Below are 12,028 nucleotides of genomic sequence, written 5' to 3' on the forward strand. Positions count from 1 at the left end.
GAAACCCTTCCAAACAGCTTGTGGTGATGTAGGTGACTTCGGATTGTAGTTTTGGAGATTTTCTGACCCCGAGACACAACTCACTTCTGCAGTTCTCTCCGTCCTCTTCACAGTGCGTTGAGACGATATAGACACACGTCCAATTCCAGGTCGATTCATAACATTTCTTCTTAATTATTGCCCTGATGGTGGAAATGGGCGTTTTCAATGCTTGTGCTATTTCCTTATAGCCACCTCCCATTTTGTGAAGCTCAACAACCTTTTGCCGCACATCACAGCTATATTCCTCGCTCTTACCCATTGTTATGAATGACTAAGCGAATTTAGCCTATGTGTTACCTCATGTTTATTCCCCTGTGAAACAGGAAGTCATGTTTGAACAATTTCCTGTTCCTTGTCACCCAGGTATACTAAATAAAATGTCAACTATCAAAGGGAATATATTTCAAATATATTTTTCTCATATTTATTTTTGATAAACCTGTGCTGTGTTGTGCAATTGTATGATATCCATGAGAGCAGAGTATTTTTGTGATTTTTTTTTTTTTTAAGGTTAAACAATAAAGGCAATTTTTCACAGCCTTCTTTGCTCATATTTACCAAGGGTGCCAATATTAGCGGAGGGCGCTGTATAATGCTTGAAATTGCTTTAATGTTCTAGAAATCACCATTTTTTCCATTTAAATAAGTAAACCTGGAATTTATACCGGCGAACGCAACTCCTCTCCACTTTTCTTTTTCTTCAGGAGGCATCAGCAGTACGAGTGTAAATGGTACATCCCGCTGGCTGATCTCACCTTCCAGACGCTGGATGACTCGGACTCCTGTACGCACGTGCAGACGCTTCCCGAGCACGAGATCGAGGAGATGAAGATCAAGATCTCGGTGATCAAGAGTGAGATCCAGAAAGAGAAGGTCAGACCGTGTCCAAGCTTTATTTCCTTTCATTTTCTTGAGTTATTTATTTTTGGGTCGTTACTGAACCTGAAGCCTGTGAAGCTGTACTTTTTGTCCCTGAAGCCCCCAGGCCATTTGAAAAGCTTAGAAAGTTTCCTTTTCTTTAAAAGTGTGGTCAATGAGCATTCAAATAGAAATATGGAAATAAGGTGTATACACACACAGGAGTAGGCACAGGTCATTTGAGCTAAAAGAGACACGTGCTTGGCCTTTGAATGTCCAAGGTTGCTACAGGCTGGCCTTGCTCTGGTACCACACACACCCCCCCCCCCCCCCCCCCCCCCCCACACACACACACACAGGAAAGTGTGACCCGCGCTGTTGGAAACTCCACTATACCGTGTTTATTTTTGCAGACAATGACTCATTAATATCGAGGTGTATTACTGAAAGCAGTTTTTTCCTGCAGTCAGATCAAGGCTGCCTTTATTATTGTTTAAAAAAAGAACGAGTCGCTTCTGATGAAGTGATGCTACTGGAAATAAGCCCCCTCATCCAGTTCCCAAGTCCCTCACACACGCACACACAAACACACACACAGCTCTTACAAGAATTAGGGGTTTCCTTGAAGCCTATGTTGTTGTTGTTGTTGTTGTTGTTTCCAGTAAGACATACGTAAACAGACACCGTGTGAAGTTAATTATGTCTCTCCAGAACACACACCCTCTCTACACAATTACACAATGCCTCAGTGCTTTGTTGTGTTTCTGACACACACACACACTCTGAGTCTTTAGAGAGGAGGGGCGAGCGGACAGCGGGAAAGCAACTACGAGTTGGCTTAAGCTTCTGTCAGGGAATTGATTGTAGATGTGATTGTGCTCCTGTTTTTGGACTGGATTCTGGCAGGTGTGTGTGTGTGTGTGTGTGTGTGTGCACGAATGCACAAAATAACATTAGTAGCACGGTTCCTTACGTGTGTGTGTTTGTGTTTGTGTTTGTGTTTAACAGAAAGCTCAGAAAGGCCAGAGCCGCAACGTGGACCGCTTGTGGAAGAAGATGAATGAGCAGGAGTCGTGTCTGCTGCTACACTCTCCCACAATCCCATTCCGCATTCACAACAAAAACGGCAAGGTAACAAACAAAATAACAAATAACACACTGCAGCACACTGTCCCACACACTGTCCCACACGTCCCACACGTCCCACACACTGTCCCACACATCCGACACACTGTCTCACACGTCCCACACACTGTCCCACACACTGTCCCACACGTCCCACACACTGTCCCACACATCCGACACACTGTCTCACACGTCCCACACACTGTCCCACACACTGTCCCACACGTCCCACACACTGTCCCATACTGTCCCACACGTCCCACACACTGTCCCACACGCCCCACACACTGTCCCACACGTCCCACACACTGTCCCACACGTCCGACACACTGTCCGACACGTCCGACACACTGTCTCACACTGTCCCACACATCCGACACACTGTCCCACACACTGTCCCACACTGTCCCACACACTGTCCCACACGTCCCACACACTGTCCCACACGTCCCACACACTGTCCCATACTGTCCCACACGTCCCACACACTGTCCCACACGTCCGACACACTGTCCCACATGTCCGACACACTGTCCCATACTGTAACACACATCCGACACACTGTCCCATACTGTCCCACACGTCCGACACACTGTCCCAGACTGTTACACTGTCCCACACTGTCCCACACGTCCGACACACTGTCCCACACGTCCGACACACTGTCCCACACGTCCGACACACTGTCCCACATGTCCGAAACACTGTCCTACATTGTAACACACATCTGACACACTGTCCCACACGTCCAACACACTGTCCCACACGTCCGACACACTGTAACACACGTCCGGAACACTGTCCTACACTGTAACACATCCAACACACTGTCCCACACTGTCCCACACATCCGACACACTGTCCCACGCATCCAACACACTGTAACACACGTCCGGAACACTGTCCTACACTGTAACACACATCCGACACACTGTCCCACACATCCGACACACTGTCCCACACTGTAACACGTCCGACACACTGTTCCACACTGTAACACGTCCGACACACTGTCCCACACTGTCCCACACATCCGACACACTGTCCCACACATCCGACACACTGTCCCACACTGTAACATACATCTGACACACTGTCCTGCACTTCTGACACGCTGTCCCACACTGTAACACACTGTCCCACACTGTATCACATATCCGACACACTGTTATACACATCTGACACTCTGTCCCACACTGTAGCACACTGTCCCACACTGTTACACACATCCAACACACTGTTACACACATCCGACACACTGTCCCACACATCCGACACACTGTCCCACGCATCCGACACACTGTCCCATACTGTCCCACACATCCGACACACTGTCCCACACATCCGACACACTGTCCCACACTGTCCCACACATCCGACACACTGTCCCACACTGTCCCACACTGTACCACACATCCGACACACTGTCCCACACTGTCCCACACGTCCGACACACTGTCCCACACATCCGACACACTGTCCCACACTGTAACATACATCCGACACACTGTCCTGCACTTCTGACACGCTGTCCTACACTGTAACACACTGTCCCACACTGTTACACACATCCAACACACTGTTACACACATCTGACACACTGCAGCGCATTGTAACACACACACCAGTGCCAAATAACATACTAATACACACTTTAGCACACCATAAAACGCCACAGTAAAGTAACACACACCAAGTTAAGTGCCAAATTAACTGACCTCCAACTTTTGTGTGGCACTGCAATCTCTTTCCACTAGAGGGTAGCATTGCTATTTTTCTAAATTTTTTTCTAAAATGCCTCTCTCTCTCTCTCTCTCTCTCTCTCTCTCTCTCTCTCCCTCTCCCTCCCTCTCTCTCTCTCTCTCTCTCTCTCTCTCTCTCTCTCTCTCTCTCTCTCCCTCTCTCTCTCACACAGAGCTACTTGTTCCTGCTTTCCTCAGACTATGAGAGGTCAGAATGGAGAGAGAGCATTCAGAAGCTCCAGAAGAAAGGTTTCACACACACACACCCTTAAACTCAGTCAGGTTCTGCTGAAACAGTGCCATAGAGTAATTTATAGACAGTGTACATGCGCACGTCCACACACTCATACACATTACTTCGGAGTGTGTGAGGAATTCCAGCCTCTTATTGTCTTGTTTGTTATTGCAGACCTCCAGTCATGTGTGTTGAGCTCCTTGGAGCTCCAGGTCCTCACCAGCTCCTGCTTCAAGCTGCGCACCGTCCATAACATCCCTGTCACAACTAATAAAGATGGTAAAACACACACACACACACACACACACACACAACTGCGGCTTCTACTTCTGCACATGCTGACTAATGTATCCTAAATACACCTAAAACCCCAGGAGTTTTTGTAAAAATGCTATCAGGCCGTGACACACTTCAGAGTCCAAACCTGTGCTCAGCTACAGATGAAAGAGCCTACCACACACACACACACACACACACACACTCACACACACACACACACCTTCCTTCCCAGGAGTAGAAAAATAACAGAATTCAGGTTAGTGCCTGGTTCCAATCCACTGATAACCTCTGCCCCGTCTCTCTCGGTGCCGAGTTAGTGAGGAAGGGGCTCGCTTTTCTTGTTTATTTTCCTGCCTGTTTGGATCCGTCTGGCATTAAAGCCATCTGTCAGACCCACAGAGAAACCTCAGATCCGCCACGCCGAGAGTAGCAGGGCATTGTGGGAGAAAAGATCGTTTCTGCGAATTAAACGGTTTCTCAGAAGAATCCTCGTGTTGGTTATTTATTTATTTTCCCCCAGAGGTGGGGTAACGTTCAGCTTTTTTTCACCGGACTCGAAGATGATCGCAGTGGAACGATCCGAAGCGGCCTTTGGGGGAAACTCGACGAAACATCTGATCAAACGTTTTGTTTTCTTAAATGTTTAACCCTGAAACTAGTGGTCGAACAGAATAAACTATACGCCCATTGCCACTGTTTCTAGACCGAAGCGGGTAGGCAAGGTCTGTAGTACTGAGAATGAGAATTACGAGGCTTGCTAATGTTGCGCCGTGGTAAAAGCGTGAAAATGTGTCATTTTCCCGTGGGTGTGGAAACTACTAGAATATTTCATGAGATGGACTTGTTTAAATAATCACTCTCAAGTCCTTTTGCGTGCTTTAAAGCGTTGTACACTTCCTTCAAGTGTGTGCTGTAGATCAGAGAAATGCTGAGGAGCAGCGCTAAGGAGTTCTGCTCTTATTATTATTATTATTATTATTATTATTATTATTATTCGCTCAAGCAGGCTGACGTGCTTTTCAGACTGTAAAAAAAACAAAAACAACAAGCAAAAAAAAAAAAACCCACAAAGACTTTCCACTTCAGTCGAAGCCAGACCGAGCGTCTAAACGAGCCGCGTTCCAGGAGAGTTGGCGCTGAGCGCGCTGATGAGTCGACTGTTTCGGGGTTTTTATTTGACGTGCTCGTCTGAACCCAACGTCTGCTGTTAATTGGGTTGTATAACATGTATTCGACTGTTAAAAGGAGCCACAGGCTTTGTACGGAGTGACATTAAAGTGTTTGAGCGCGTTTAGATGCGTGAACAGTTTTCGTGCGACGCACGGCCCCCCGGTGGTCAGTTGAGGTATCTCGTCTGTAAATGTCATTTTTCAATTTGCCGATGAAGAAAGCGGTTAATAAAGTAGAAAAAGGGGAAAAAAACGATTCGCTTCACGATACGATATGAGGAGTTATTCTCATATGTCCGCTGCTTTCCCAAGTTTTTTTTCTTTCTTTCTTTCTTTTTTTTTTCCTGAAGACAGAGCGGGGACAAGGTAAAATAAAAACCAGCTGGTGCTGGAATGCAAGAACGAAATTTCAGCCAAGGGTCATAGTTTGTGTCTTTTTTTTTTTGTTTTTTTTTTGTAAGGCTTTTCAGATTGAAATACTTCGAATTGTTCATGACACAGAAGAGTTTTTCTGATTAACAGGAAGTGGGCGGCATTTTTCTTTCTTTCTTTCTTTCTTTCTTTCTTTTACAATATTACTGTTAAGAGGCATTGCATGAAGCTAGAATGTTAAAGAGCCCTGTTCATATACGTGTGTGTGTGTGTGTGTGGTGAGTGATGAGTGTGTTGCATAAAGAGGATTAGCTGCGTGGGGTCCAATTTCCTCTCCTCCAGCTGTATGTGGTTCAGAGATTGTGCTGGAGATCTTCTGAAAGTATACACACCTGCGCACACACACACACGCCAGCATTTATTTTGCTGGGTAGGCTTGCTCTTTCTCTCTCTCTCTCTCTCACACACACACGTACAAACACATACAACGATCTCTATCTGTTTACGTACGTCCTCACATAACACTTTGATGGATAGGTGTGAGAATCTGAACCTGATCGTTTCCGGCTAAGCAAACGCCAGCAGAGGCGATGCAAGCAACTTCCTCTAATTCATAATAATAAACTCGCAGAGCCATTTTTTCCCCTAAATGACACAATGCCCCGTGGGTGCTTCGACCCCAGTTCCGAGAAGCATCTTAAGATCCTGAGCGGTGATCAGGAGGTTGTAATCCAAGTCCACACGCAGTCCTGTCCACTGTTGGCCTTAACGCAAAACTCATAGCTGTTAAAGTGATACCAGGAAGTAACTTGTCTCGTGGATGTTCGGAAACATTGACTGTAAATATACACGGATAAATAACGGACATAACAAAGAAAAAAATTCCCCTCTAGCAACTCGCGCATACTCGCGAAGTCGCTCGTGGCCGTGTTTAAAGGAAAGGAAAGAAAGGCGACTGGAGTTTCTCAATCACTTCTCACATTCAGCACTGGCCGTGACAGTGATGCGTTCCTGATCTCACGCTGGTCTCGTGGGGCCGCTGACGTACGCAGGCTTTCTCCGTGTGCGTCTGGACGGGTGCCGCGTGGAAGTGCAGTACGAACGGAGGAACAAGATGTGCTTAGAAGATGAATGAAGCTGTGTAGAGAAAGCCTTTCTGTCTTCCCGTAGTGTCACTCTAACGCTCTTTCAACACTGTGTGTTTCAGACGAGGAATCTTCCGGCCTGTACGGCTTCCTGCACGTCATCGTCCATTCTGCCACCGGCTTCAAAGAGTCAGCCAGTAAGTTGTGTGTGTGTGTGTGTGTGTGTGTGTGTGTGTGTGTTTGTTTACACCCATACAGTTAACAGCATCATTTCATTATCCCCCGTATAAGTACAACTAATGTACAGCATCTGTTTGAGGGGATTGTATTTCTTGTTTCTTAGTAGTATTAACCTGCTTCATGCACATAAATGTTCATGAGTACGGAATGCCAGGGGGAGGGGGGAGGGAGAGGGGTGGGAGTGAGAAAAGAGAGTTAGACAGCTGGGGAAACACCCCCCCCCCCCCTCCCCCCAGTTTCACCTGCCTGACTGGACAGCCAGCGAACAGAGGCAGGGAGGGGCAGACATGTAGATGGACAGATAGACAGGTAGGGGTAGATGACAGATAAACAGGTAGGGGTAGATGGACAGATGGACATGTAGGGGTAGATGGACAGATTAGACAGGTAGGGGTAGATGACAGATGGACAGGTAGGGGTAGATGGACAGATGGACATGTAGGGGTAGATGACAGATAAACAGGTAGGGGTAGATGGACAGATAGACAGGTAGGGGTAGATGGACAGATAGACAGGTAGGGGTAGATGGACAGATAGACAGGTAGGGGTAGATGACAGATGGACAGGTAGGGGTAGATGACAGATGGACAGGTAGGGGTAGATGGACAGATGGACATGTAGGGGTAGATGACAGATAAACAGGTAGGGGTAGATGGACAGATAGACAGGTAGGGGTAGATGACGGATAGACAGGTAGGGGTAGATGGACAGATAGACAGGTAGGGGTAGATGGACAGATAGACAGGTAGGGGTAGATGACAGATGGACAGGTAGGGGTAGATGGACAGATGGACATGTAGGGGTAGATGACAGATAAACAGGTAGGGACAGATAGACAGGTAGGGGTAGATGGACAGATAGACAGGTAGGGGTAGATGGACAGATAGACAGGTAGGGGTAGATGACAGATGGACAGGTAGGGGTAGATGGACAGATAGACAGGTAGGGGTAGATGACGGATAGACAGGTAGGGGTAGATGGACAGACAGGTAGGGGTAGATGGACAGATAGACAGGTAGGAGTAGATGGACAGATAGACAGGTAGGGGTAGATGGACAGATAGACAGGTAGGGGTAGATGACAGATGGACAGGTAGGGGTAGATGGACAGATGGACATGTAGGGGTAGATGACAGATAAACAGGTAGGGGTAGATGACGGATAGACAGGTAGGGGTAGATGGACAGGTAGGGGTAGATGACAGACAGACAGGTAGGGGTAGATGGACAGACAGACAGGTAGGGGTAGATGACAGACAGACAGGTAGGGGTAGATGACAGACAGACAGGTAGGGGTAGATGGACAGACAGACAGGTAGGGGTAGATGACAGATGGACAGGTAGGGGTAGATGGACAGATGGACAGGTAGGGGTAGATGGACAGACAGACAGGTAGGGGTAGATGACAGATGGACAGGTAGGGGTAGATGGACAGACAGACAGGTAGGGGTAGATGACAGATGGACAGGTAGGGGTAGATGACAGATGGACAGGTAGGGGTAGATGGACAGATGGACAGGTAGGGGTAGATGGACAGGTAGGGGTAGATGGACAGATGGACAGGTAGGGGTAGATGACAGATGGACAGGTAGGGGTAGATGGACAGATGGACAGGTAGGGGTAGATGGACAGGTAGGGGTAGATGGACAGACAGACAGGTAGGGGTAGATGACAGATGGACAGGTATTGGTAGATGGACAGACAGACAGGTAGGGGTAGATGACAGATGGACAGGTAGGGGTAGATGGACAGACAGACAGGTAGGGGTAGATGGACAGATGGACAGGTAGGGGTAGATGGACAGACAGACAGGTAGGGGTAGATGGACAGGTAGGGGTAGATGGACAGATGGACAGGTAGGGGTAGATGGACATGTAGGGGTAGATGACAGATTGACAGGTAGGGGTAGATGATGGATAGACAGGTAGGGGTAGATGGACAGACGGACAGGTAGGGGTAGATGGACAGACAGACAGGTAGGGGTAGATGGACAGACAGACAGGTAGGGGTAGATGGACAGACAGACAGGTAGGGGTAGATAGACAGGTAGGGGTAGATGACGGATAGACAGGTAGGGGTAGATGGACAGACAGACAGGTAGGGGTAGATGGACAGGTAGGGGTAGATGACAGATGCACATTGCTCTGTTGGTTGTATTTCTATAACGATGGTCAGTTCACCCATCAGTCAGTTTCCACTGTGGATAAACCACAGATCCGTTGATGGACAGACGGACAGGTAGGGGTAGATGACAGATGGACAGGCAGGGGTAGATGGACAGACAGACAGGTAGGGGTAGATGGACAGACAGACAGGTAGGGGTAGATGGACAGACAGACAGGTAGGGGTAGATGACAGATGGACAGGTAGGGGTAGATGGACAGACGGACAGGTAGGGGTAGATGGACAGACAGACAGGTAGGGGTAGATGGACAGACAGACAGGTAGGGGTAGATGGACAGATGGACATGTAGGGGTAGATGGACAGATGGACATGTAGGGGTAGATGACGGATAGACAGGTAGGGGTAGATGGACAGACAGACAGGTAGGGGTAGATGGACAGACAGACAGGTAGGGGTAGATGACAGATGGACAGGTAGGGGTAGATGGACAGACAGACAGGTAGGGGTAGATAGACAGGTAGGGGTAGATGGACAGATAGACAGGTAGGGGTAGATGGACAGACAGACAGGTAGGGGTAGATGGACAGGTAGGGGTAGATGACAGATACACATTGCTCTGTTGGTTGTATTTCTATAACGATGGTCAGTTCACCCATCAGTCAGTTTCCACTGTGGATAAACCACAGATCCGTTTCCTTTTAATATCCAGGACGACGTTGCAGGTGGTTATGTTGATGTGAATTAGCATAGCTCTAATAGCGTTAGCTGTTGCATATGGCGGCCACAAGCTGTAGATTAGACTGACACACGCTCACGCTGTAGATTAGACTGACACACGCTCACGCTGTAGATTAGACTGACACACGCTCACGCTGTAGATTAGACTGACACACGCTCACGCTGTAGATTAGACCGTGCGTGATAACAATCAGGCGTCTGTTTTAAAGTGGTACCAAAGAGCGCAGCGCAGCGCAGTGCAGATCGGTTCTTTCAGAAAGAGAACAACTACACTGACATCTATCAAAAGAGGCTTTGTATTTCTGTGTGTCTCGCATCTGTTGCTTTTCTTTGTCAACACCCCCCCCCCCCCCCCCCCACCACCACCCCCCCGGGCTTGGCGTGTGGTTTCCATTCATCATTGATTTTCCTCGGCATACGAGAACACGTTTCATCTGTCTCCCCTTCACCACATTGCAAAAACCGTGTGAGAATAACGAGCGTGCCCTCATTCGACGGATCATACAGTTCACTGTATGTAATAACGATGATGATGATCGTTACGTGAATAGCGGCTTGAAATTCAGCTTCCACCGGGAAATTAAGACGATATAACAATCCTTTATAAAAAGTAAGAAGGAGAGAACGAGCATTAGCGGTAACGGTAATTCACGTCTGCGGACGTCCCACGACTTGAAATGTAGCTGTAAATGGGTACAAAAAAAAAAGTATGACGTGGCGTCCTATCTTAAAGACATAATTAAATAACATGTATATATATATATATATATATATATATGGAACTGAATGGCCTTGACGAAGTCAACAGGAGGTCAAGATCAGGATGGAAAACTTCTGGCCGCCTCAGTTTCATCTTCAAACACAACTTTCCTCTATGTCTCAAAAGAAAAGTGTTTGATCATTGTGTTCTCCCTGCTCTTACATATGCATGTGAAACCTGGACCTCGAATGCTAAAATAATTCAAAAACTAAGGGTCACTCAACGAAGCATGGAACGCCGCATGCTTAACATATCGCTGTTAGACCACAAGACTAATGTGTAAGTGCGAAGTCAAACCAAAGTAATGGACATCAATCAGAAGGGTGAAAACATTAAAGTGGAAGTGGGCAGGACACGTAGCAAGAATGAAAGACCAAAAATGGACGCCTGCAGTCCTAAATTGAACTCCACGGGAAGCCAAACGCCCAAGAAGACGACCTAAGGCCAGGTGGGCTGATGACATCAGAAAGTTCGCTGGAATCAATTGGCAGCAAAGGGCACAGGATCGTAGTTGGTCGCGGCATTCAACAGAGGCCTACGCCCTGCAGTGGGCTGAGAACGGACGAAGACGAATATATATATATATATATATATTTCATATGTTTCCTATTTTACCCTATAATTTAATCCAGGCTTCTTCTCTTTCTGTTCCTTTTTATTAAAGTTGGCATTCTGTATTCAGATACACAAAGAGTTATCGTGCTCTTAATTCTGAAAAAGACGCAGACCCAGGTCCTGGAAGAAAAATAAAATGAAAAACAGACGTGTACAGTACATAGTGAAACCCTTGCATGGCATCACTGTTACTGTCGATCCGGACGCACGTTTTTTTTTTTTTTTTCCCTTCCTCGACGTGTGCATATGTGGACATCCGACGTCCTGGATAGCATGTGCGTCGCCGGGCATGAACAAGCGCAAACGTTATTCCTTATGCAGCAGCCATCACAAAGTGACCACAAGCATTTTAACCTCGAGCAGTCGCACATCTGCACGGGCAAACATCACCAAACCCCAACCCTGTTCCTGCTTATTTTCCGCTCGCTTTTGTAAAACAAGCTTTTGTGTCGAACACCAGCAAGTCCAGCTTGGTATTATTTTTTGTTCCCCCCTCCTCCCGGTTGCCGAAGCAGCGACACTCTGCCGTATCAGCTTTTTCCCCTCTCTTTTACGAGCATGTAAATAGCCCGAGCCATCACTTTCAGCGCGTGCACTGCTTCTCTGAAGCTCAGACCCCTGCCGTGCCTCATTTCTCATTCAGGC

At 47.4% G+C, this 12,028-nt stretch overlaps 1 protein-coding gene across 4 annotated transcripts in view; it reads left to right on the forward strand.

The window, feature by feature from the left end:
- The window catches only part of abr (ABR activator of RhoGEF and GTPase), a 140,356-nt gene that overhangs the window by 88,814 nt on the left and 39,514 nt on the right, over positions 1 to 12,028 (forward strand). For all 4 annotated transcript variants that reach the window (XM_017459642.3, XM_017459644.3, XM_053676830.1 and 1 more), the window contains 5 exons: positions 747 to 915; positions 1,909 to 2,031; positions 3,941 to 4,016; positions 4,177 to 4,281; positions 7,030 to 7,104. In XM_017459642.3, coding sequence (XP_017315131.1) covers positions 747 to 915; positions 1,909 to 2,031; positions 3,941 to 4,016; positions 4,177 to 4,281; positions 7,030 to 7,104 — 548 coding nt within the window. The remainder of the gene's footprint in view (positions 1 to 746; positions 916 to 1,908; positions 2,032 to 3,940; positions 4,017 to 4,176; positions 4,282 to 7,029; positions 7,105 to 12,028) is intronic.

The sequence above is a fragment of the Ictalurus punctatus genome, chromosome 28 (genome assembly GCF_001660625.3).
Source record: "Ictalurus punctatus breed USDA103 chromosome 28, Coco_2.0, whole genome shotgun sequence".
NCBI classification, from domain to species: Eukaryota; Metazoa; Chordata; class Actinopteri; order Siluriformes; family Ictaluridae; genus Ictalurus; species Ictalurus punctatus.